A 27,915-nucleotide genomic window follows, 5' to 3' on the forward strand; every position below is an offset into this window, starting at 1 on the left:
AGGTGGCACACTGAGCCACATCTGCCGGCACACAAGCTATTGATCTAGCTCAGCTCCAGCATGCATGTGTGTGCTGCACAGCTGATTTTCGGCTCGCATAGGAGGGCATTTTCGGCTTCCGAAGGGCATTTTTGCCCTTCCCAGGCTCCAGGGAAGCTTCTGGTGCCTGAGGAGGGTGAAAAACGGGCCTACTGGGCACACCAGAAGCTGGGAAATGGGCTGTTTCTGGCCTCCAGAGTGCCTCCGGGGGAGCAGGAGAGGCAATTTTCGCCTTCCCCAGGAAGTGGGCACTCACGCAGGCGCGATAGTGTGTGCGCACATGCTTTTGGCACCCAAAGGGAAAAAGGTTCGCCATCACTGTTCTAGACAATCTATTAAGTGGATTTTGGTGGTCTACCAAAAAAGGGTTTCTGAAGTCCACCAATAGACCATCACCACAAATCGAGGCGCTTGGTACATAAATAGGACCCTTTGAGACTTCAAAGCAGCTGAAACTGCTCTCACAATGTCTTACTTGATCCAGGAGGGGTGCCCGTTGTTGCTCACCATCTTATTGGTTCAACTGGAAATTTTCTTTACTGGAAGTCAAGAGAGCCATACAGGAGGATCCTATTTTCCTTTTACCTGTCTGGGTTGGGTTTTTTTAGGTCTGTCTGGGTTTTCAGGAAAGTTCAGGGAAGAAAGTTGAGGTACAAAAATTGTGACACAATAATAGGCCCCAAAGCAGCCTGTTTAACACTTGCAAAGCGTTGGGTTGTATATTTTCTGATATAGACAGAGGCTGATGGGGCCCAATTGTCGTTTACAGGATGCAGAGTCTTCTCCGATGCAGAACAAGAAACTAGGCCAGTGACTACAAAGATCTACCAGGTGAGCATGGAAGGATTTCTGGACCAAACTGTACAGATCTGCAAAAATGAACCAACCTCCTACAGCTTTAACTGCGTATGGCTACAACCGCAATGACATGTGGATGCCATTACCCCCTTCGTTTGCCATCTGTCCCCCTGGGCTGGAATATTTAGCCCAACTTGATTGGTTATTAATCCACCAGAAATACGAAATTCTGGAGATTATCACATCTTTGGAAACAGCCAACAAGTACGAAGTGCGAAACCGGCTCGGGGAAATGATGTATTTCGCCACAGAAGAGAACAATTTCTGTGCGAGGAATTGCCTTGGGTCCTTGCGGCCTTTTACCTTGGTGATCTCTAACCGCATGGGACGGCAGGTCATCCACCTTGTGCGACCTTTCCGTTGCGACGGCTGCTGTTGCCCATGCTGCTTGCAAGAAATGGAAGTCCAGGCCCCGCCAGGCTTCCCCATTGGCTACATCCAGCAGCTGTGGCACCCCTGCCTGCCCAAATATGTAATCCAAAACGAAGCCCACAGAGATGTCCTGAAAATCGTTGGACCCTGCATAACAACCGCCTGCTTCGGCGATGTGGTATTTGAGGTGACGACGTTAGATGAACAGCTCAGGGTTGGAAAGATTGCTAAGAAATGGGGAGGTATTCTCCAGGAAATGTTCACGGAGGTGGATTTCCTTGGAATTTCTTTCCCGCTAGACCTTGATGTTAAAATGAAAGCGGTGATGCTCGGGGCTGGTTTTCTCCTTGATTTCATTTTCTTTGAATAGGAGGAGGAGCAAGAGCAGGTAGAGAACGAATTACTGCCTGGTCTTAAAAGCTGCCTGTGCCTGCATTATAAAACCTTTAGAAAAAGTCCTTGTTTTGATCTATTCTTCCTTGGCTAAATTGGGGAGCCAGGATTACTGACTCAAGATTATTTTGGGATAACAGATATTAATGAGACAGAGCTGAGCCAAGTTTATTTATTTATTTACTTACTTACTGTTCTGTCTGGGTCCCCCCAGACGCCAACACCAACCAAAAAGAGAATCCAGACACACTGGTAACAAGCAAAGGCAGTTTATATAATTCAAAGCAAACACAGGTAACAAAAACTGTTCTTACAGACAGGAACACTATGAAGCTTCACAGAGGTTTCACGAAGGCCAGGCAATAAAACAGGATTCTTGCTGGCAAAAACAACGCTGGAGATAATAAAGCCCACGCCTCCCCCAAGTCTTCCAGACTTCTAGGCCACAAGCCAAGATCAGAGACACCAAGAATTGAAGCAAGGTCACAGGACTCCCAGTTGATAACTCTCCACAAGACTGTAAGGGCAGGCCTGCCTTTTCAACCCTGCTGAGGAGAACCACACCCAAACCCAGCTGTTGCCAATTCAGGGATGGAAATACCTTTCTAATTGGCCCCGTCTTTGAGCTGCTCGTCGCTGCCTCATGTCTATTCTAGCCTGTGCGTCTTCATCCAATGAATCCAGGCTACTAGCTGGGGAGAGCCCCCCCGGGGGTCTCAGGCTGCTCTCCCTCCTCCTCTTCCTGACGTTCCTCTCCCCCGTCTGCCTGGTCCTCCCCCTCCTGTTCACTGTCCTCCTCCTCTGGGCATGGATCCGGCAGAGATCCAGCCGGTCCCTGAGGAGCCTCAGACTGAATCACAACACTTACTTACTTGCTTGCTTGCTTGCTTGCTTGCTTGCTTGCTTGCTTGCTTGCTTGCTTGCTTGCTTGCTTGCTTGCTTGCTTGCTTGCCTGCTTGCCTGCTTGCCTGCCTGCCTGCCTGCCTGCCTGCCTACCTACTTACTTACTTATTTATTGGATTTGTATGCCGTCCCTCTCCGTAGACTCGTGGCGGCTAACAACAATGATAAAAACAGCATGTAACAAATCCAATACTAAAATAACTAAAAAAAACCTTATTATAAAAACCAAACATACATACAGACATACCATGAGTAAATTGTAAAGGCCTAGGCGGAAAGAATATCTCAGTTCCCCCATGCCTGACAGCAGAGGTGGGTTATAAGAAGTTTACGAAAGGTGAGGAGGGTGGGGAAAATTCTAATCTCTGGGGGGAGTTGGTTCCAATGGGCCGGGGCCGCCACGGAGAAGGCTCTTCCCCTGGGTCCCGCCAAACGACATTAAAAAGAGAGAGTGCAACACAGCAGGATATTCATTTTTGTTTGCAAATCAACTCCTCAGTTAATTTGGATTTTGAATGGTTGGGATCACACAATTGCTGCTGATGAGTAGGGGGTTGGGCTAGAAAGTCCTGGAAGATCTCTCCCAAGTCCCAACCCTGTTATTCGATCGACTATTAAAAACCATACCTTTCAAACCAGAATGACTGCGCTGACATAAAGCAGAATGCCAAAAACAAGTGAATAAGTTGACTACAAGTTTAATAACTACTGGTAGTGCTCAATTTACAATTGTTAGTTCAAAGTTACGACACTTGGAATTATGATGTATGACCAATTTTTTTCACATTTATGACCTTCGTAGCATCCTCATGGTCATGTGATCAAAATTCAGAAGCTTGACAACTTGAAAGCTTTGCAAGTTGACATGAGTCTTATTTTTGACGGTTGCAGTGTCCCTGGGATTTGAAGTCCACACAATCTGAAGTTGAAAAACATCTATCTATCTGTATCTGGTTGAAGAAGTTACATTCTCAGGCTGAAGCACCTATGCTTCTGTTCTATCCCAGCCTATGCAGCTTGAAAACAAAGGAGGAACCCACACATTCAATCATTCATTCATTCATTCATTTATTAGATTTGTATGCCGCCCCTTTCCGTAAACTCGGGGCGGCTCACAGCATACAATAAAACAATTCATGACAAATCTAATACAGTGTTCCCTCGATTTTCGTGAGGGATGCGTTCCGAGACCGCCCGCGAAAGTCGAATTTCCGCGAAGTAGAGATGCGGAAGTAAATACACTATTTTTGGCTATGAACAGTATCACAAGCCTTCCCTTAACACTTTAAACCCCTAAATTGCAATTTCACGTTCCTTTAGCAACCATTTAGATTATTACTCACCATGTTTATTTATTAAAGTTTATTTAAAAAAATATTTATTAAAGGCAGACAAAAGTTTGGCGATGACATATGATGTCATCAGGTGGGAAAAACCATGGTATAGGAAAAAAACCTGCGAAGTATTTTTTAATTAATATTTTTGAAAAACCATGGTATAGACTTTTTGCAAAGTTCGAACCCGTGAAAATTGAGGGAACACTGTAGATTTAAAAAACATTTAAAAACCCCATTATTAAACCAGACATACACACAGACATACCATACCTAAATTGTATAGGCCAGGGGGAGAGGGGGGGGGAATCCCTCAATTCTACCATGCCTGATGGCAGAGGTGAGTTTTAAGGAGTTTACGGAAGGCAAGGAGGGTGGGGGCAGTTCTAATCTCCGGGGGGAGCTGGTTCCAGAGAGTCAGGGCCACCACAGAGAAGGCTCTTCCCCTGGGACCCGCCAGACGACATTGTTTAGTCGACGGGACCCGGAGAAGGCCAACTCTGTGGGACCTAATCGGTCGCTGGGATTCGTGTGGCAGAATTTAATTATTTCAAATCCGTCTTTTTATACTTGTCCTTTTTACAAGCTAAAGTCATGCAGGTGAGATAAGATATAGGTTCCAAGGCAAGGCTGCTGCCAAAGATCAAAGCTGCTCACATTCCTTCATGAGATAAGGATTCTCCAGTTTCACAGACTTACTAATTACAGCTTCCTAGCAGCCAAGGCACTTTTTCTCCAAGGATTTTTATCAGGGAAATAACAGTTTTCTAGCATAACTTGGCCGAGACCCCAAACATCATCCAATTCCATTGCAAAACATTGTAACTCCACCCCAAATTACCCATACGCCACCCTTAAATACCATAGGAAGTGGTCAACAATTCCCTAGAATTAACAATCTACAGATGACTTCTTTTTTCCAAACAAGTATTCTTGTCTCTTTCTTAATCTTCTAAAGCGGGCATTTAGCAAAGGTTCCAGATCTTCCTCCTCCTTCTCTAAGTCAGACTCTACTGTCATTGGCACATCTGCCACCTCTGGTGGTCCTTCAGGTTCATCCAAGTCTATTTCTCCCTTACTCTCACTCCCTGCATCAGCTGGTAACCCCACTGGCCCAGGGTACCAAGATGGGCCTGGCTCATTCTCCTCAGAATCTATCATTACCACAGTTGGATGAAGAACACTCACAATAGCTTCAGTCAGGTCCTCCATTTTGGAGGGAAAATACCGACTGCTGATTGGTTAGACTGTCTGACAGCAAGGAGCTGGGTTGTAAATAGTTGAGCTGTTGTTCTGAAGCCACTTCTGTCTACCTCTTCTATTCATCCTATCTAAAAGAAGAATGTGGTGAAAGTGTGGCAATGACTTTTGAGTAGCATATCCATTGTCCACAGAAATGTGTAGCCAAAGATAGGGATGAAGTAGAAAATGAAATACAGGCAACAAAATTGTAGTATCTACAGGATTATTCCAGGGGAAGAGCCTTCTCTATGGTGGCCCCGTCCCTCTGGAACCAGCTCCCCCCGGAGATTAGGATTGCCCCAACCATCCTTGCCTTTCGTAAACTCCTTAAAACCCACCTCTGCCGTCAGGCATGGGGGAATTGAGACATCTCCCCTGGCCTATATAGTTTATGCATGGTATGTTTGTGTGTATGTCTTGCTTTTAAATAAGGGTTTTTTAGATATTTTAATTATTAGATTTGTTATTGTATATTGTTTTTACTATTGCTGTGAGCCGCCCCGAGTCTACGGAGAGGGGCGGCATACAAATCTAATAAATAATAATTATTATTATTATTAAATACCCAGAGCCCAGAAGGGAAAAAAAGAAAAAAATTCAAAATTTTTCTATCGGTTCTGTGTACCAGACCAAAACTTTTCTACCGGTTCTGCATATCTGACCATACTCGTAGTACCCCATCATTGCCACTACTGCTGGGAATGTATCTGGTTTTAGGGTTTCTATCATGCTGGTAAAAAACTGGATGTTTCTGTTCTGAATAAGGATTGAATGAAAAGTAATAATTCCTCCTCCCTTCCTTTCCATTCTAGTTTAAATTCAGATGTTTTGGCCGTTGAAAAGAAAAATAATAATAATTATTATTATTATTATTTTTCTTTTCAATGGCCAAAACAAAATGAATTATCTTCGTTGAAAAGAATAATAATAATAATAATAATAATAATAATAATAATAATAACAATTATTATTATTATTATTATTATTATTATTATTATTATTATTATTATTATTATTATTCTTTTCAACGGCCAAAACATCTGAACATGTTGTATAGTTTCAGATATAGACAGAGACTGATGGGACTTATCATTTAAAAGATACGGTTGCAGAACAAGCAGCTAAACCAGTGATTACAAAGAGCTACCTGGTAAGCATGGAAGAATTTCTGGACCAAAACTATACGGACTGGCAAAAATGAACCAAGCTCCTACAGTATATGGCAATTTTCATCCTTTGTTTAATGATCATTATGCAAATGATGTAAATCACCATAGATGTCATAACATTAACAAAACCTTTACTGCTTTATTCAGACGATTTTGGATGCACTCGATTTATCCACTGTTTCCTAAGGATGTTCAGATGCGAATTTCCATCAAATGTCCATTACGTTAAGCCTATTAAATCAAGGCTCTGCAGTACTTTCATCTTCAGATTTTGAGTTTAGTTTAATTTAGTTTTATTAGATTTGTATGCCGCCCCTCTCCGCAGACTCGGGGCGGCTCACAACAATAATAATAACAGTATACAATGTAACAAATCTAATATTAAAAATTATCTAAAAACCCCATCATTTAAAAGTCATACAACACAAGCATACTATACATAATCTATATAACCCTGGGGGAGATGTCTCAATTCCCCCATGCCTGGCGATATAGGTGGGTCTTGAGCAATTTACGAAAGGGAAGGAGGGTGGGGGCAGTTCTGATCTCGGGGGGGAGGGCCGGGGTCACCACAGAGAAGGCTCTTCCCCTGGGGCCCGCCAGATGACATTGTTTAGTCGACGGGACCCGGAGAAGACCAACTCTGTGGGACCTTATCGGTCGCTGGGATTCATGCGGCAGAAGACTCCGTCCTAAGTGGACTTAAGAAATGAATATCTAGCATAAGTTCACTAGCGTTGATGCTAAGCTTTAATGTGGCTTATGTGGTTTTTACAAGGGAGATGGTGGCTCAGCAGCTAAAACGCTGAGATTGTCGATCAGAACGGTTCAAATCCCTAGCGCCAGGTAACGGAGTGAGCTCCCATTACTTGCCCCAGCTTCTCCCAATCTAGCAGTTCGAAAGCACGTAAAAATTTAAGAAGAAAAATAGGAGCCACTTTGATGGGAAGATCATCCCAGCCATATTACCACGGAGACATCTTTGGACATCGCTGGCGCTTCATCTTAATAATGGAGATTATAATAATTATTATTATAATGATTTGTTAGATTTGTATGCCGTCTTTCTCCAAGGATTCGGAGTGGCTCACAACAAGCAAAAGAAAGTATAAATCCAATATTAAAAAAAACAATTTAAAAACCCTTATTAAAAACAATCATACAGCCGAAACAAATCATACATAAAACAGAACAGCCGAGATTAGCACCATCCCTAGAGTCTGAAACGACTAGCACACCTATGCGGAGCAACCCTTACCTTTTATGTGGTTTTTGCTTATGATTTGTGAATCTAAAACGGTTCCACAATCCGGAAGTCCTGTTAGAAATACTTTGAAACCTGATCTCAAAGGGAAGCCACAGAAAGAAACATGTGAGCAAACTTCGGATGCTTAGCAAGTGGTTTGTACCAGTAATGGGTTCTAAAAACCTTTACTAATGGTTTGCATGCATGCTGACATGTTTACTAATTTATTTTATTTTATTTTATTAATTTCTTTTGTCAAGTATGTATTGGTGGTATACAAAGATATAACTGTTTATATTGATACTAGTTAAAATATATAATACTAGTAAGAGAGAAACATTAGGACATGAGATGTAAGGCAAGCTGGTGAACATGCACACCCCTTAATGATCTCTTAGGAGAGGTCAATAGTGGATAGTGTAAGGGTAAAGTTTTTGGGGTTAGGTGATGATACTAGTCTGGTAGTGAGTTCTATGCATCAACTACTCGGTTACTAAAGTCTTATTTCTTGCAGTCGAGTTTGGAGCGGTTTCCTTAAATTTGTATCTGTTGTGTGCTCGACTGTTGTTGTGGTTAAAGCTGAAGTAGTTGTTGAGAGGAAAGATGTTGTAACAGATGTGTGTGGGGGAGTCTGTGATGCAGGCGGGTGGACGGAGCTTCCTGCCACTGTTGGGCCTGGTTTTTAGAACCGGGCCAAACCAGGAGCCACCCATGGCTCACAATCAGGAGATTGTGAGTTTGATCCTAGGTAGAGGCAGATGTAGGCTATGAGGTTGGGGCAGGGGTTGGACTAGATCAGTGTTTCCCACACACTAGTGTGCCGCGAGACATGGTCAGGTGTGCCGCGAAGAAGGAAGCTCAGCTTCTGGTCTCGCAACTTTTTGCTGAGAGTGCGAAGAGCAAAAAGTTGTGAGACCGGAAGCTGAGCTTCCGTCTTTGCGCCTTCCAGGTTTTCCGGCAGCTGCAGCGTCCCGCCCGGCTGGAGCTTCCCTGGCAGCAGCAGCAGGTGAGCTTTGGGGCCTGGCGGGAGGGCAGAGGCAGTGAGAGGGCGGCGGCAGCAACGGCACCAGGTAGTAGCCGCTGGGTGGCAGCAAGGTGGTCGGCTGTGAGCCAGAACTCCAGAACAGAGGCACCGACAGCAGTGGCTGGACATGTTGCTGTACGCCGTACATGCTGGCATTGCGTGGCTGGCACTTGCCTGCTGGCTGGGCCGGCACGGAGGCTCCAGCCCCACGCCCAGCGCAACGCCAGCATGTACGGTGTCTAGCAACACGTCCAGCCGCTGCCGTCGGTGCCTCAGTTCTGGAGCTCCGCCTCACAGCTGACCACCCTGCTGCCGCCACACGGCTACTGCCCAATGCCGCTGCTGCGACATGGTGTACGAGAAAGAGAGAAAGAGAGAGATAGCAAGAGAGAGAAAGAGATAGCAAGAGAGGGAGAGAAAGAGAGAGGGGAGAGAGAGAAAGATAGAAAAAGCAAAAAAAAGAGAGAGATAGCAAGAAAGAAAGACAGCAAGAGAGAGAGAAAGCAAGAGAGAGAGAAAGAGGGGGAAGGAGGGTGAGGGAAAGACATAGAGGGAGAGAAGGAGGGAGAAAGAGAGCAAAAAAGAGAGGAAGGGAGAGAAAGAGGGAGAAAGAGAAATAGAGCGAAAGGGAGGAAGAGGGAGATTTTTTTGTCAAAACTTTTTTTAGCCCCCCCCCCTCATTGTTCCCCAGGATTTTGTAAATGTGAATAATGTGCCTTGCACCTCAACTTTTGCGCCCTTTTGACCAGCAAAGTTAATAGGGAAGCCAGATTCGTTTAACAACGGGATTACTACTAACTTATCAACCTCAATGTTTTTCACTTTAACAGCCGAGGCAAAAAAAGATGGCAAAATGAGGCACAGATCACAAATGTCTCACTTAACAGCAGGAATTGGGGGGAGGGCCGTTTGCAGTCGTAAATCGAGGACGTCCTGTCTCCTGTATCAACAGGTGCATCCCAGTTCTGCCCTTAATGGATTCGCTCCATTGTCTCCCTCCCTCCCTGCCCCCGCCCTTGAAAAAACGCATGCGCCCATGTTTGCCCGCCGGCTTTTCTCCCTTGCAAGCAAGCCGGCTTCCCCCTCCCATCCCTCTTTCCCCGTCACGTGATGACATGGCGGCGCCAAGCTCGGCTTCGCTCGCGCGTCGCAGGCCTATGACGTCAGGTCCGCGCGCTGGGGGCGAGAGGCGGGGCCGTGGGGGTCGACGGCGATGGGGCTCGCTGAGGAGGAAGAAGCGGGCGGACGGCGGCGGCGGCAGCAGCTTCGCGGCTGCTGACCCTCCGCGGGGAGCGAGCGCGCGGGGGGCGGGGAGGCCTGCGTTCCCGACGGGGGCTGGGAGCAGCGGCGGGTAAGGGCGGGCCGTGGCGGTGAAAGGCCTCTTTCCCGAGTGGGTCCCAGGCAAGGCCTGGATGAGGTGGGGGGGGGGGGGAGAAAAACGACCCTCAGCGGCCTCCTCCGCCACCGTCTGCCTAGGCGGGCCTGCCCGGCTTGTGGAAGAAGCCCGAGACGGGGAGGCCTTCTTGCCCTGTCTCGAAAATCCCCTCAGGCGGGCCTTGGAAGGCTTCGAGGTCGGAAGTAGGCCCAGAAGGGCTGGGGGCGCCCTGTGGTGGGGTTGGGGGGACAGAACGGCATCCCTCCCTTTAAGAAAAACAACCCCGAATGATTATTTCTTCTAGGGGGGACTGAAGTGTGAGGGACCTCGATGTCTGTTGGGGTGGCTGAGTCCCTGTTGAAGGGTCTAAAAAAAAACGGACGTCGAGGCCTGAATGGGGACTAGCTGCGTAAGGTGGACTTTGGGATGGGAGACCACAGAGAGATCCTTTGGAGATAGTTCAGAAAGACTATTTCCACTGTCAAGCTGCTTGAAGGGCTCTTTGTATCCCCCCCTCAAAAAAAAGAGTTCTAAGGATTTTTTTTGGGGGGGGGGGATACCGGTGTCCCTTAGATCAATGTTTCCCAAACTTTGGCAACTTGAAGATATTTGGACTTCAACTCCCAGAATTCCCCAGCCAGCATTTGCTGGCTGGGGGATTCTGTGAGTTGAAGTCCAAATATCTCCCAAGTTGCCAAGGTTGGGAAACACTGCCTTAGATGGAGGGTGATTTTGTGAAGGGTTTTTGTTCCGAATAAAACCTAGAGGTAAGGCAAAAGTAGGAGGAAAAATATTCCTGGAAGAAATTGCCGCCCTCCTTCACTTTTCATGGTGTATAGGCTGTAATTTCATACTCCCAATTTCAGTCACAGCATCCTAAAATCCTGTCAGATAAGCGAGGTTCCACTTGCTTATTATTAACCCCTCTAGTTATGTTGAATTTTAACAGTGTGGATGGACTAGTGTGCAAGTACTTCTTGACTTAACGACCGCAATTGAGCCCCAAATTTCTGTTGCAAAGCAAGGCAGGTGTTAAATGAATTTTGCCCCATTTTTACAACTTTTCTCACCAGAGTTGTTGGGGGAATCACTGCAGCTGTTAATTTAATGATGTCATTGCAGAAACATAGACTGATGGCAGAAAAAGACCTCATGGTCCATCTAGTCTGCCCTTATACTATTTCCTGTATTTTATCGTAGGATGGATATATGTTTCTCCCAGGCATGTTTAAATTCAGTTACTGTGGATTTACCAACCACGTCTGCTGGAAATTTGTTCCAGCAGACGTGGTCGGTAAATCCACAGTAACTGAATTTAAACGTGTGAAGCAAATGCGGCTTCCCCTTGACTTTGCTTGTCAGAAAGTGGATTGCACGACTTCAGGACACTGCAGCAGTCAAAAACATAAGTCAATTGTCAATCCATCTGCATTATGATCACGCAGGGAAGTTGCAATGATTGTAGGTGTGAAAAAAGGACATAACTCACTTTTTTTTCAGTATAACTTCCAACGGCCACAAGTCCTCAGAGAGGTGTGGCATACAAATCCAATTAATAAATAAATAAATAAGTGAAGGATGACATAAGCTGAGGATGACATGTAGTCAGCCCATAGGGAAATATGTTTGTCCTGGAATATGTTGATGCTCACTTAAATTAGAGCAACATATGTGTTTCAGTTTCATCATTGTCTCAATAAGAAATTTGTATTCAATAGAATAATAGTAGAATATAATTTTTTTGACCATGTGTGATTGGACACACAAGGAATTTGACTTCGTGCATATGATCTCAGTGTACATAAAAGAAAAGATACATTTAGACTAGGGTGTGGAAATTCATAATTAAAACAAACACAACAGAATTAATCCACAGATGAAAATCAACATAGGAAAATGAATCAGTAGCCGAATTTTTAGATTGGCCACAATCTGAGAATTCTCTATACTGTGTGTGTTAATTTGGGATAAATCCTGTTTGAATTCATAAGACTTTCCAGAAATAGGCAGCCCTATATCTAGGCAACAGATAAACATATCAATATGGCATTATGAACAATTATAAAGATAACATGCAGTACTTGTTGAGCCATCATAACTCTTTATAAATTTTGGGTACTTGCATCATAATACAATTTTTGTTTTTATGTTAACGTCGTGAAAATGCGGTTATTGGATTTGTGATATTTTGCGTATGTGTGGACAGATTTGAAAGTTTTCTTTAATTCCAGGATTTTTTTTCTCCTTTGTGCAGTAAACAAGAAGGATAGATTGAAGATTATCAAAATGAGCAGAAAGCCTCCACATCGTCCCGGGATTACATTTGAAATTGGTGCTCGTTTGGAAGCCCTGGATTATCTACAAAAATGGTATGAAACCTGATTACAGTTGATCCACAATTTATGATCACAAATGAGCCCAAAAGTTATGTTGCTAAGAGATATTCCCTAAGTAAGTTCTGCCCCATTTTATGACCTCTCTTGCCATAGTTATTAATCGAATCACAGCAGTTATTAAGTTAGTCACACTATTGTTAAGTGAATCTGGCTTCCCCATTGACTTTTGTTGTCATTGGTTCACAAAAGATGATCACATGATCTCAGGGCACTGTAAGTGACATAAATACATGTCAGTTGCCAAAACTCTGAATTTTGATCATGTTTCAACTGTTGTAAGTATGAAAAACTACCATAAGTTACTTTCTTCAGTACAGTAGTACCTCTGCCTAAGAACGCCTCTACTTACAAACTTTTCTAGATAAAAAACGGGTGTTCAAGATTTTTTTTGCCTCTTCTCAAGAACCATTTTCCACTTATAAATCTGAGCCTCCGAAACTGTAACCGGAAAAGGCAGGGAGAAGCCTCCTTGGGGCGTCTCTAGGAATCTCCTGGGAGGAAACAGGGCCTCCACCCTCCCTATGGTTTCCCCAATCGCACACATTATTTGCTTTTACATTGATTCCTATGGGAAAAATTGCTTTTTCTTACAAACGTTTCTACTTAAGAACCTGGTCACGGAATGAATTAAGTTCATAAGTAGAGGTACCACTGTACTGTTATAACTTCAGATGGTTACTAAATGAACTGTTGTAAATCAAAGACTGCATGTACTGTATATGGCTGGCTTAGTAGAGGACATCTTCATACAATGTACAATAGCTCCAACCAGAACATTAACATAGTTTCTAAAAATACTTAAAATAATTAGGGTTTTAAAAAACTTTTTAAAATTAGGAAAGATTACTTTGATACACAAAAAAGAGAAAATAAAAAGAACAAAAAAAAGAATAGAAAAATACAAGAAACAATAATATATTCCATGTAAAGAATGTGGTGATTGAGGCATGAGGCTAGGAACCAGGCAACAGTGATTTCTAGTCCTGTTTTAAGTCTGAAAGCCATCAAGGTAAATTTGGGCCTCTGACTCTCTCAGCCAAACTTATCTCTGTTTTCATTGTGGGGAAAATAGGAAGAAGTGGATTTTAATTGAATTTATTTGATTTATAAGCCATCTCCATATGGAGTCTGGGTGGCGTACAACAAAAACAAAATATAAAGGAGCAAGGTGTATTAGATATGTTTGCAACCTTGAGTTATTTATAAGAATAATAAATGTGGAACGAAAAAGAAATAAAATTAAAATAAAGAATGTAATTAGATGGAATTTATAAACTTGTTGTGAAAACTTTGTAATAATGCACATAGTCTTTTTACTTCAAGAGATGGGTCAATTCATAAACAGAATATGAACTTACAAGATTATAAATCTATCTTTTTAAAAACCCATTTATTGCTATGCCCCCATGCTTTATATCTATGTCTTTAAATGATGTCAGTGATTGTAATACTATATGAACAAAATTTACAAAATTTAAATCAAAATATGGTAATAGACAGATAAGTAATTTATTCCCGTCCCCATTGTATGCTTCCAAGTGAGCTGACATCCTCACTTTTTAAGCATTCTCCAGGGCATCCAGTTAATATTAAACTGTTTAGCTGAATATGTTATCTTATAATCATAAGAAGCGCACTTAATATTTTATACGATTCTTAACATGGCTGATACCGCTTCTGTCAGTCTTTTTGAAACAACATTTAACCAGGTAACCCCTGAATGGTTTTCATGGTCAGCAAACTCTATATCATTAATACCCTGCTTTTGTGTTCACATTTACTATACACGTGTACTGTTTCAGGTGTAACAAAATGTAGCAAAAAGTGTAGCAAAAAGGAAACAAAATGAATAAAAAACCCCACACTTATAGTAAGAACCCCTCAAATGAGGAAAAGTCAATTAATCACAAGTTTCAAATTTCATTTCGGGTCACATAGACCCCAGCAGAACAGCAGGGTTAAGACTGTCTAAGCCTCACTGAAAGAGGTTTGAAACATTTTATTTAAAGAGGCATTGTTGTAGATCTCCAGCAGTAAAGTAATCCTCAATTTACAATCAGTTGAAGTTAAAAAAGACCACACACACAAAAAAATGATAAGCTGGATTCAGCGGTCCAGTGGCCAAGACCCTTCTGATAGATCACCTGATAGTATTTTGGTGGCTGAGCAGCTGACTTGCATTTATGGCCATTTGCAGGCTCTCGCAATTGTGTCTTGATTTAAACAAATCTGGCATTTGTTTGTTTCTGGCAAAAAACACCCTTTGGACAATGGGTTCCCTTAACGACCACTGTTTGTTTTACAACCACCTTGTTTGCTTAATGACCTCTTTAAAAAGATAGTAAAGAAAAGATCCTTTGAAATGATCTAATTAACAAAAGTTTTCTTATTATGGAGGCTTCTATTTTGAGCAGAGCGATTGCAGCTCCTTTTTTTGTTAGGTGTTTTGTTTTGTATTTCTATGTATGTTTGTCTTGTTTTGTCTTTGAAAATAATAAAATATATATTTTTTAAAAGGTAGTAAAATTGGTCATGGTCATGTAATGATCTGCATAATGAATGGCATGACTTATTCCAATTCCAAGTTCAAATACAGTCGTAAAGTGAGGACTGCCTGTATTGAAGTAAAGAATTCAGCATACATCATAAACTGCTTTCAATATAATCAATTAAGTCTGGAAGCTTTTCCTGTTGATGTAGACATAGACTAACAGGCAAACACACACAATACACACACACACACACAAACATTCTGTAGCTACATTTGATTTTGTATTGCACAGTCAGGAATGAAATTGAAAAACATTGGTAACCTAATGAGTTAGAATCATATACTTTTCTGTGGGTAACCTTAACAGGACACACAATGTTCCCTCAATGGATCTCCTCCCCGATATAGGATAAGCCCCAATGCTTTTTACTTTTCAAAAAATAGTTAAAAACTGACTTTTTCTCTAGACACTTGGGTTGTGTCAGAAATCAGGGAGAGGCCTCTTGTGACTATTTTAATTATTCTGGGTTTTTTTTCTAATTTCAAGGACTGAGTATTATTTTAATGAAGTACGGCATGTCTTCTTAATGTTTATTTGTGTTGTAAACTGTCTAGAGCCACATTCTTTGTGTTGGGCTTATAAATGCTTGAAATAAAATAGTTGCAAGTGTTCCACTTGAAAGACTTGTAATATACCAGGTGTTTTATCTTCCTCCTATTATCTATGTTTTCTATGATTCCGTTCAGATGCACAGTGGGGATAAATTTATTTTTAAAGCTCTTATACCATAATAACTTTATATAATTTTGATGCACAGGATCTTGTGTTTGTGCTTAAAAGTTCTTTAATCCCCCCCCCCGTTTTTCTTCCTTTTAAAAAAAGAATCATGAACTTTGCACACTAAGGCCGTCATCTGTGATTCCTAGACATCCAGTGATTCACATGTATCTGTTCAAAAGGGTGAAAAAGTCATTTGTTTTGTAAAAATGGATCCTTTCATGCTCCATTTAAATACAATTTAGAGGAAAATATGGTGGTACTTGTAATACTTTTATTCAGGCATGATCAGAGAAAGACCAGGCAGCATGCAAATAGCTATCATAAATATATAAATTAACATGAAATGGTACCTATATCACACTAATTGGTTCAATTAAGGATAATATGAGCACATAAATTGGTTGACATCAAATCTGATTTGAGGAAAAATATTCTCCTGTTAAAAGTATAAAAAAGTCACCAATAGACACCCACATTTTTATCCTGTGGAAATACACACATTTCTTGTATTTTTTTAATAAAGGATCAGAATTTAAATTGATTAACCTGATAATAAGTATCTGTTTCCACTTGAAATAATGCTTTTATATTCCCCCAATCAGCACCAGTGCACAATAGACTCCCCCCCCCCCCGTTCACTAATTAATAGAGCAAAAGATAATATTGTCGTTTAGCTTGGGAGTTATCCGAAGTTGTAATTTAGGATATTGCGGTAACAAAATGGAAGTCACTCTCTCTGAATGCCTACCGTATTTTTCGGACTATAAGACACACCGGTGTATAAGATGCACTAAGAGTTCAAAGGGGTAAGTAACAACAACAACAATAAAAGGTTTTTGTCCTCCCCCAACCCCAGGAGCACTCTGCAGACCGCCAAAATACTCTCCGCACCCGTTTTGCGTGAGGTGGAGCTTTGGGAGACCAAAAATGATTGGTGTATAAGATGCATCAACATTTCCACTCTCTTTTAGGTGGGGAAAAAGTTTGTCTTATACTCTGAAAAATATGGTAATCAGCTATAGATGACTGATTACCTTTGAGCCAATCCAGGTTGAAGTGCAGTGTATATACCCACACACCCACCCACCCTTCACGATATTCCATTAATACAGGAAATACCTGTTTTACCCATTGTGGAGAAAATTCTTTTAAAATATGGTATAAGGATGTTTGGTAGGCTTGCTAGCATAGTTTCCTGCTAGGTACTTTAATGGGAAATTGTTGCCCTGCCAAGGAACTTTTGGATTGCAGTATTCCCTGGAATTAAAAAAATAAAAATATTCCCTGCCATTTTTATTTGCATCAAGGATTTTGCAGGTAATGTAGAAACATGAGGGCCACTGTGCTTATTTATGGAGTTGTTGCAATTTGGAAAGAAAGTATATAAAGCTGATGCATCCTTGCAGAGGCTTTTAAATAAAAGATGCCATCTAAACTGTTAGGGATTGTAAAATTTTGTCAGTTCTTATACCAAGCACATTTGAGACATCTGTTAATTGTGCGGAACTGGCGGTCCTTGACTTTTAGAACTATAATTTTTGTTGCTATGCGAGGAATTTGTTAAGTGAGCCAGGTCTGATTTGATGAACTTTTAACCACAATTTTGCCAATTCACTTGTTAAGTGAATCACTGCCATTATTAAGTAAATCTCATGGTCATTAAGTTAATGCCACTCCCCTCCCCAGTACCCCCCAAATTGACTGTGTTTGGCAGTAGCTAGGTGGGAAGGTTGCAAATGGACCTTGGCCTCCTAAACCATTCATTAATATATGCTGGTTGCCAAGCACCTGAATTTTGATTACATGATCCTGGGGGCAGTGTTCCTTCTAATTTTTTTGGGGGGTGGGCGGAAAAGTATAGTGTCTGAGCGGCAGTCCCTTCGGGACTGGGCGGCACAGAAATAATAAATAAGTAAATAAGTAAGTAAGTAAACAAACAAACAAACAAATAAAAAACCCACCCTGTTTTGCCTCAGAGAATTTCAAAATAAAATACTGTACTGTGTGTCTATAACAGTGAGCTCATAATAGGGCAACTCTATCAATATCAAAATGCCACTTAAATAGTTGAGCTAGTTTCAAACTAGATTTTGATTTTCTTTCTCTCTTCCTTACTCCCATTCTTTTTCTTTCTCTTCTGCTTCCTCTCTTTTTTCTATCTGTTTCTCTCTCTTCCTCTCTCTCTCCTTCCCTCTCACTCTTTCCCTCTCGGCTTCTGGGCAGGTTTGGAAAACTCTGAGTTGATGATGATTTTTAAGTGAGCGACTGCTCACTGCTTAGCTTAGAGGGAACTATGCCTGGGAGTGCTGCGATGCTCATAATATCAATATCACTCAGACTTATATACAATAGTGCTTTTACACTGTGTAAAAGGCTGAGTCAGCCTTGAGCCCATGAGAATCGAACTGCTAGCAATCAGCAGAATTAGTTCGCATTCTAAGCACTTGTGCCACCAGGGCTCATCATATGGGAGTTGACATGTTCTCCTGGTTTTGTTTTGGTGACCTGTGGCATAATGTATGCATTTATGTACACTGAGAGCATATACACAAAAGACAAATTACTTGTGTGTCGAATCACACTTGGCCAATAAAGAATTCTTGTTCTATTCTATTCTATTCTACTCTATTCTGCACTTATCATTCTCTTCCTGATTCCGATTCACTTAATTCTAACAATGTAAATGAAGTAGTACAATGAACCCCAAATGTACATACTGATATCAGTCTTGGATTCAGTTTTCCGAAGATGATTAGGTCTTCATGTAGCAATGGCAATAGCACTTAGACCTATATACCGCTTTGTAGTGCTTTATAGCCCTCTTTAAGTGGTTTGCAGAGTCAGCATATTGTATTGCCCTCAACAGTCTGGCTTCTCATTTTACCGACTTTGAAAGAATGGAAGGCTGAGCCAACTTTGAGCCAATCAGGATCGAACTCCTGGCAGTCAGCAGAATTAGCCTGCCATACTTTATTCTAACCCCTCCATCACCATGGGTCTAAGGGCAAGAGCCAGTTTTAAATCACTTTTTCCCCCAGCGCCATTGTAACTGCACAGTTGCTAAATGAATGGTTCTCACTTAAGGAATACCTTTATAATCAATACTACAAAGAGGAGCTGAGAGTAAGGCTCATCAAATTTAAATTTAAGAGTACTGCAATCCTTTTCCCCTCCTTTGGATAAGTACTTCTCTGGAAGGCGTTTAGTACATTTTGAACATGTTTTCTAGGACTGGAGTATTGATAACACCAGGAATGAGGAAGAATTGTTGATCATCTTTACTGTAATATTAAAATATGCAGCTGTGGCAGAGCTGGGGGAAAATGCGTACAAAGGGGTTATTTTTTTAAATAGCTTGGCTATTTCATTTTGCTAAAATTTGCCTTTAATATGTTATTTTAAAATAACTGACCAGTATGTTTTTAAAGATTATCTTTAATAGCCCCAGGTAAAGCATCTTACATAATTAATATCCTTTCTTTATTGCTATATTGATTTCACTGTTCCTCTTTAATGTTTTAACCTTATAATAGGCAACAGTGCTTAGATTTTATTCCGACCTAATACTATCTTTGCCATGTTTGTGGCTCCAAGTAGATGTGGGTTTTATGGTCTTTGCCTTCCACAGCTTGGAAAGTAAAATTTCATTTTGGAAAAATTAAAAGCACTGTAATTATGAAGGAGAAGGAACACCTAGGCAGGAGAGCAGCTGCCATTGGAATTTTTCAGATACTTTTATTATCATCTTCAATTTGTAAGATTAATCATAAATGAGAATAGAGTGATAGTTCATAGCAATGGATTATCTGAAAGGGCAACTTAAAGCTGTCTAATAAGAGACAGATTATAAATTCTCATGCTCTGGTTTTCTTCCAAAATATATCTGGTCCAGTTTATGTCCAAGGCAACTGTCATATTTTTAGCAGAGCTGTGTGATATACAAGTATCCATTCCTTTCATGCCAATATATCTTATTATCTCAAAAGTAATTTGCAGAAACTTGCAGTGATCAAAAAAAGATGGGAAACAAATCATTGCTCTATAGCTAAACTTAATCCTGTTGCATCTACGCAGAGTCCAGGGGTATGTGTGAGAGAGAGGGGGATGGGGGAAGAGAAGGGAAAGAGATGTTTGCCATTTCCTTCTCTTGAGTGCTGAACTAGAGTGATGGGCTCAAGGTCACCTAACTGGATTTATTGCCTAAGGCGGGACTAGAATTTACAGTCTCCTAATTTTTAGCTTGGTGCCTTAATTACTAGAATGAACTAGTTTTCTACAGCATTCTGGCTCTAGATAAAACAAGCAGTATAGTAATGTCCCTGAATGTATAGCTAAAATCTATGTTAATTTGAATATTTCAGATTTAATAAATAGAATCTCTGCATGTATCTTGCTCTTTAAAAACAAAGAAAACGGGAGAACGTTGGATTGGCTCTGCCAACTTACGGAAAAATGTGAATTTGAAAATTTATTTTTTCTGGTTATTTTGGAAAGAAAACAGTAGAGTTCCATTAAATATTGAATCAGCTAACAAATAAAATCAGAATGTATTGAAATCATGTAAAAATCATGGATTGAAATGTACATGACTCAAATCAAGCAAAGTAGATGGCTACATAAGGAGGAGAGAATAAAAGGCAATCCTAAGGTGGTTTAATAGCAGCATCTGATCACAAAGTGGGTCATCCGTGTTTAACATCATATATTAAATATATTAATTATTGAAATGAAAGTACTATACTACACTAAACGTTGCATATCTCAAGACTTGACATTAGGTTGGGCTAAATAGCTGTCCCCCTGACTGTTTATCATTGGTAAGATAAGCAATATAAAATAGTTACATTGGATACTTTCCCCCTTAATTTATTATTTTAAGCATATGGTAGTTTAGGAAATATATACAGTAGTTATATTATGAATTAATACCTTCTGTTGATTAAATCTAGCACAAAAACCATAGCTTTCCTCCCTTGCATTCTTATCAGTGACTTTCTCAGGGGATTCCTGATAACACCTCATGTTACTGCTGTGTCAATAAGATTTAGAGGTTGAGTATTTTTACCTTTGATATTCACATTATTAGCCAAGGAACTGATTAAAAGCTGTTCTGTTTTGAAAACAGTTAATTGTAGGGGTGGCGTAAGAAATACCTGGGCTATTTCTGTGGCTTCAAGAAAATTGTCAATCCATATCTTCTCAGTTGATAAAACTAAGTGGGAGAATCTTAATTTGAAGCAGCAATTAATATCCTATCTTATATAGGGATGCATTTTCCAGCTTTGAGTTTTCTGATTGGATTTGGATATACTTGAATTCCCCAGCTAGCAAAGCTTTTATAGGAGTTTTTAATTCTTAAAGACGAGATATTGGGAATGGCTAATATTCTGTGTTTCATTCGTTATGATCTTGCACAGAACTATTCAAAACTAAACCCCAGTTTGACCTACCCAGATCTCTGCATGTGAGAGATCACCGCGCTTTGTTTGCACTTCCAGTTTATTTAAATTACATACACTTTTAACTGCATGGATTTTGGATCCACAACAGTGTTTTGAAGAAAGTCTTATGGAAAATTTACCCACTGGTAAAGGGTATGAATTATATACAGTGATCTCTCGAGTTTCGCGATCTCGATCTTCGCGAAACGCTATATCGTGATTTTTCCCACCCGATGACGTCACTCCTTTCCTTTCTCATCTTTCTTTCTCTCTCTCTTTCTCTATCTTGCTTCTTCCTCTCTCACACTCTCTTCCTCCCTCTCTCATCTCTTTCCTTCTCTCTCTTTCTCTATCTGTCCCCCTCTTGCTGGCGGGCGGGCGGGCGAGCGGGGGCATCAGCGAGGAGCCGGGGTTTCCCCTTTGCGTGGGCGGCGGGGAAACCCCGATTTTTGTCTGCTTGCTGCTGCTGCAGCAGCAGCGAGGAGTCGAATCGGGGTTTCCCCGCCGCCCACGCAAAGGGGAAAGCCCGATTCGGCTCCTCGCTGCTGCCGCGGCCGCCCAGCATCTGATCTGCTCGGCGGCAGCAGCGAGGAGCCGAATCGGGGTTTCCCCGCCGCCCACGCAAAGGGGAAAGCCCGATTCGGCTCCTTGCTGCTGCCGCGGCCCGCCCAGCATCTGATCTGCTTGGCGGCAGCAGCGAGGAGCCGAATCGGGGTTTCCCCGCCGCCCACGCAAAGGGGAAAGCCCGATTCGGCTCCTTGCTGCTGCCGCGGCCGCCCAGCATCTGATCTGCTCGGCGGCAGCAGCGAGGAGCCGAATCGGGGTTTCCCTGCCGCCCACGCAAAGGGGAAAGCTCGATTCGTCTCCTCGCTGCTGCCGCCGAGCAGATCAGCTGCTGGGCGGCCGCAGCAGCAGCGAGCAGACGAAGATCCAGGTTTCCCCGCCGCCCACGCAAACTCCACCATCTGCGCATGCGCGGCCATGGAAAAAGGGCGCACATGTGCAGATGGTGTTTTTACTTCTGCAACCCTACATCGCGAAAAATCGATTATCGCGAGGGGTCTTGGAACGGAACCCTCGCGATAATCGAGGGATCACTGTATACCAGTAATGAATAATTTAAAACAACAACAACTGTAAGAAGAGACTAGGCCATAGATGGCAAACCTATGGCACGGGTGCCACAGGTAGCTCGCAAAGCCATATCTGCTGGCATGCGAGCTGTTGTCCTAGCTCAGCTCCAACAGGCATGTGTTTTCCAGCCTGCTGATTTTTGGCTCGAACAGAGGCTCTAGAACGGCGTTTTTAGCTTCCAGAAAGCCTCTGAGGGGCATGGGGGAGGGCGTTTTTACCCTCCCTTGGCTTCAAGGAAGCATTTGGAGCCTGGGGAGGGTGAAAACAGGAGCCTACTGGGCCCACTAGAAGTTGGGAAACAGGTGTTTTCGGCCTCCAGAGGGCCTCTGGGAGGTGGGGGAAGCTGTTTTGCCCTCCCCAGGCATTGAATTATGGGTCTGGGCACTCGCACATGCGCAATAGTGCATGCCCACACTCTTTTGGCACCCGAGGAAAAAAAGGTTTGCCATTGCTGGACTAGGCAGTCACTTATTTGAAAGCTTTATTCTAATATGCAGAAATGTAATACAGGTAGTCCTCTATTTACAGTTCACTTAGAAACTATTTGAAGTTTGTACTGAAAAAGAATGACTTCCAACTTGCTCTTTTACATCATTACAGTGTCCCTGCGACCATACGATCAAATTTGAGCACCTGGCAATTGGCGTGTCTTTATAACAGTTGCAGCATCGCAGGGTCATATAATTTGCAACGTCCCGACAACCCAGGTCAACAGGGAAGCTGGATTCACGTAACAATCATATGATCCTTTTAACATCTGCAGTGAGTCACTTAATAACCATGGCCAAAAAAAAAAAAAAAAGTCACAGCAGTGGGCACGACTCACTTCGCATCTGTCTTGCTTAGCGACATAAATTATGGCACCCAATTGTGATCGTGAGTTGAGGACTACCTGTATGATCCCATCATACAGTGCAGGAATTCAGGCTATTTTTGAGCTACTAGAAACCATTCCTTCCTCTTAGCCTTTTAATTCAGAGTACTTCACATAAATGCTCTAGGTGGCTGGATAACCATTCGTCTGAAATGCTGCAGGGTTTCCTGCTTAAGCAGTGGGATTGGACTAGAAGACCTCCAAGGTCCTTCCAACTCTCCCGTCCTACTCTGTTGCGGAGAGGAAGCCGTTGAACTATCGTTTTTCTGTTTGTCTTCCAAAGGTATCCTTCACGCATTGAGAAGATAGACTATGAGGAAGGAAAGATGCTTGTTCATTTTGAACGCTGGAGCCATCGTTACGACGAATGGATTTACTGGGATAGCAATCGATTGCGCCCGCTGGAGCGGCCTTCGCTGAGGAAGGAGGGCCTAAAAGATGACGAATTTATTGTAAGCGCTTCTCCAGTCCTCATGAACAATGGCTTTAAGTGGAAGTCACAGGCCATGATCGCAGGCACAAACTGTAGCTGAGAGCATGGAAAAATGAAACCCTTTAATCCTATATACAAATCAGGATCGGAATTTCTGTCGCTAAGTAAGGAGGTTGTTAAGTCCGGTGCCCCATGACTTGCCGGTCTTTTTTTTACCAAAGTTCTTAAGCAAAATCACTGCAGTTAATCACAGAGTTTGACTTCATGCAGCAGTCTCCAACCTTGGCAATGTTAAGCCTGGTGGACTTCAACTCCCAGAATTCCCCAGCCAGCTTTGCAGAATTCTGAGAGCTGGAAGTCCGCCAGGCTTGAAGTTGCCAAGGTTGGAGAATGAACCCAGCTTCCCTCATTGACTTTGCTTGTCAGGAGGTTAGCTGGGAAAGTCACCAATGGTGATCACATGACCCTGAGGATGCTGCAACCATTGTAAATACATGCCGGTTGCCAAGCAGATGAATTTTGACCACGTGACCATAGAGATGCTATGATGTTTGTAAGTGCAAGGACTGGTTGTAAGTCACTTCCCCTCATACATTGTAATTTCAAACAGTCGCTAAACAAATGGTTGTGAATTCGGGACTACCGGTAGTGTTTGGATATTTGGAATTTTTCCTCCCCTTGAAGTTACTCACATTCCCTCACTGGTTTTTTTTTAAACAGGATTTCAAACCAGGAGAAGAGGTTCTGGCTCGTTGGACAGATTGCCGATACTACCCTGCAAAAATTGAAGCAATTAACAAAGAAGGTTTGTATCAAGTAGCAGCCGCCCCGAGTCTTTGTAGAAGGGCGGCATACAAGTCTAATTATTATTATTAATAATAATAATAATAATAATAATAATAATAATAATAAACAAAGAACAATAATAAAAATAATAATAACAATAATAATAATAATAATAACAGATACAGATTAACCAAGTTGTAAGGGACTTTGTAGGTCATCTAGTCCAACCCCCTCCACCCAAGCAGGAGACCCTATGCCAGTGATGGTGAACCCTTTTTGGCTTGGCTGCCAAAAGGGTGCGCTTGTGCCTACACCTATAATGTAATGCCCTGTGCATGCGCAACCCCCCCCCCCCCACTGGTCCCATGCATACACACGGGCCCCACTGAAGCCTCCTGACTTCCAGTGGGCCCGTTGACTCTGAAGCCAGAAGTCCTCCATTTGAACTTTGTATATACTGTATAAACTCAATTAGTCAAACAGCAGTTACTTAAGTTAACCTTTTTGCAGTATGGAACACAATAAAATGTGTATTAAATAGCTTGGTTTTTTTTAAAAACAAACAACATTGCCATCATTTGATTACTACATTCTGCTTTGCATTACATTATCCTTAAAATGGCTTGCAGTTGCCATTTAAGGCGTTGATATTAATTTTCAAAACCTTAAATGGATCGTGATCTGAGCCTTTCCTAGAACGAGTGATAAAGATTTTTATGAAAAGCCCAATCTGAATAAGAATTTTGGCTCACAGTCTTGAAACCTCTTTAACATGCATTTTTAATGACAGGTTTATCATTGTAGGTTTTAGTATCACCTTCCTTTTATATTTATAGGTTCTCTTTCTACTATATTTTATGTGTTAATTGTCTTGAGTAGTCCCTAAAGCAGAGGATACGAGTGTACATCAAATAAATAACATGTCAAAAGCTTTAATGTAAGTGCCTTGCTTGAGCACTTAGGTAGCTTGTAGCAACCAGTTGTTTTTCAGTACACTGAACTTTTTGATCATTTATTCCCTTAAAAATGAATCCTGCATATGTTACACTGGGTGAAACATTAATTTGAAAAATCACACTGTATTAAAATTGATACTTAAATTTAGATTTTTTTAAAATCCTGCCTTTATTATTTTTATGAATGACTCAAGGTGACAAACATACCAAATACTACTTCTTCCTCCTCCCATTTTCCCTCACAACAACCATCCAGTGAGGTGAGTTGGGCTGAGGGAGAGTAACTGACCCAAAGTCAGTTACAAGGGGCGAGTACAAGTGCACTAGAGTGCCTTCCGTCCCTTGTCCTATTGCTCTCCTATATCTCCTATTCTTTTCTTCTATTCCTATATCTCTTCTTCTATTCTTTCATTGATATATTCTATTCCTATATCTTCTTTTCTATTATTTCTTAGATATATTTTACTATGAGTATCTCCTCTATAACCTTCATCATGTATTTTACTATGTGTATATAGTATATATAGTGTATAAAACCCTCATTGTGTATTGGACTAAATAAATAAACAAACAAACAAACAAACAAATAAATAAATAAAAATAAAGTCATCCAGCTATCTTTCATGCTTCAAGCAGGATTAGAACTCACAAACTCCTGGTGATTGTCCCAAAGTCACCCGGTCAGCTTTTATACATAAGGCAGGACTAGAGCTCACAGTTTCCTGATTTCTATCCTGGTGGCTTAACTACTAGTCCAAAGTAGCTCTTAATATATATTCCCCATTCCTCTCAAAGTGTTGCATGAATTTGGAAGAAACTTGCGGGCCATGGGTGACATGAAATACCTGAGCTGATGTGCGGGTGTGTGTGTGCCATTTGTAGAACTAAAGCATCATTTAAATAAGTAAGTAACTTTCTCTTTCTGGTGGTGGTGTCCTAGGAACCTTCACTGTACAGTTTTATGATGGAGTGATTCGGTGTCTCAAAAGAATACACATCAAATCCATGCCAGAGGATGCCAAAGGGCAGGTAAGCGAAGTTCCACTTAGTTTCCATGTCAAGTTACGTCTCATAATTCCTCATTAATTTAATTCACCTGCATTCCAGTTTGTGTCACATAATCCATATCCACAGACTCCATGAAGGCTGGGGGATAAATCAGAAAGATACACTTTAATAAACATACATGGTAGTCAACACCACTGTTTTCTGCTCTTGTTTGTTTCCCCGAAGAAAAAAAAGAGAAAAAATTCAAAACCAAGGCATTGTGCTAATGGAATAGCAGAAGGAGGAGGAAGGGGGTTCATTATCATTTTGGCCTTTCCTATGCCTTCCACCTTAGATCTAGACCTGTGTGGCAAACCTATGGCACACATGCCCAAAGTGGCGTGCGAAGCCATGTGGCCCCACATGCACGGCTTTGTCTGCTTGTCTTCTGGGTTTCTGGCGTGCGTGTACATGCGGCAATCAGCTGTCTGTGCTCATGGCAGTGCCAAAAACCGGAGTGCACATGTACACCAGCCAACAGATTATTGGGCACACATGCATGCTAGAAGCTGGAAATTTGGCTTTTCCTGAGTGCAGGCCCGATGAGCGTGTGTTCGCCATAATTGATCTAGGCTCTTAAATTTTAATTATTGCTAAAAGGCTCTCTGTATCAGCAACACGTGCCATTATTTAAAGGCAATAACTGTTGGGCAAATCTGGATTATAAATCTGTGGACAGGCCACTCTTTTCATGCAGTTTTAGTCCAGTAGTCAGCTTTTTAATGGCTGGGATGAGCACCGGAGGCCTGCATTTACAGCTTATTTAAGACCGTTGTGGGTGTGGTACTGCTGAGTCATGTTTGTGGGCTTGGCAAAGTATTTGTTGAATGTCTTTGCTTTTTAAAACTACTTAATCATAACTGGATATTAGGCAAAAAATACTGAGTGAGTAGTTTTACAGTGGAAAATATTATTAGTGGAGTTCCTTAGTAATTAATGTTTTCAAGTTTATGTTGGACTTTCTGAGTCGTCGGAAAGGGGCAGCATGCAAATCTAATTATTATAAATTATTATTATCTACCTAGCACAGATGCTTTACTTCAGGTTTCTGCACCTGTAATGACTCCTTCGGGTTCTGTGGTTTTGGAAATTTATTTGAGTCTTTTTTGGCCTTACAGCATACAGTGGTACCTCTACTTACGAACTTAATTTGTTCCATGACCAGGTTCTTAAGTAGAAAAGTTTGTAAGAAGAAGCAATTTTTTCCATAGGAATCAATGTAAAAGCAAATAATGTGTGCGATTGGGGAAACCACAGGGAGGGTGGAGGCCCTGTTTCCTCCCAGGAGATTCCTAGAGAGGCCCCATGGAGGCTTCTCCCCGCCTTTCCCAACCCTGTTAACTCCCAGGAGATTCCTAGAGAGGCCCATGGAGGCTTCTCCCCGCCTTTTCCAGCCCTGTTAACTCCCAGGAGATTCCTAGAGAGGCCCCCACGGAGGCTTCTTCCTGTCTTTTCCCAGCCCTGTTTTCTCCCAGGAGATTCCTAGAGAGGCTCCATAGAGGCTTCTCCCTGCCCTTTCCGGTTACAGTTTTGGAGGCTCAGGTTGTAAGTAAAAAATGGTTCTTGAGAAGAGGCAAAAAAATCTTGAACACCTGGTTCTTATCTAGAAAAGTTCGCAAGT

General features: G+C 41.9%; 1 protein-coding gene and 1 pseudogene across 8 annotated transcripts in view; both read left to right on the plus strand.

Annotated features, from left to right (window-relative positions):
* The first annotated feature begins 967 nt into the window (after positions 1-967).
* LOC139166000 (phospholipid scramblase 1 pseudogene) lies at positions 968-1,639 on the plus strand (annotated as a pseudogene).
* Positions 1,640-9,697: 8,058 nt separating this feature from the next.
* PHF20L1 (PHD finger protein 20 like 1) overlaps positions 9,698-27,915 on the plus strand; it is an 82,220-nt gene continuing 64,002 nt past the window's right edge. For 2 of the 8 annotated variants that reach the window (XM_070748312.1, XM_070748318.1), the window contains exons 1-5: positions 9,698-9,747; positions 12,210-12,324; positions 23,356-23,524; positions 24,226-24,310; positions 26,188-26,276. In XM_070748312.1, the coding sequence (XP_070604413.1) occupies positions 9,738-9,747; positions 12,210-12,324; positions 23,356-23,524; positions 24,226-24,310; positions 26,188-26,276 (468 nt within the window). In that variant the 5' untranslated portion in view covers positions 9,698-9,737. The other 6 variants (XM_070748319.1, XM_070748320.1, XM_070748313.1 and 3 more) reach the window with 5 other exon arrangements.

Source organism: Erythrolamprus reginae, chromosome 3, assembly GCF_031021105.1.
Source record: "Erythrolamprus reginae isolate rEryReg1 chromosome 3, rEryReg1.hap1, whole genome shotgun sequence".
Classification (NCBI taxonomy): Eukaryota; Metazoa; Chordata; class Lepidosauria; order Squamata; family Dipsadidae; genus Erythrolamprus; species Erythrolamprus reginae.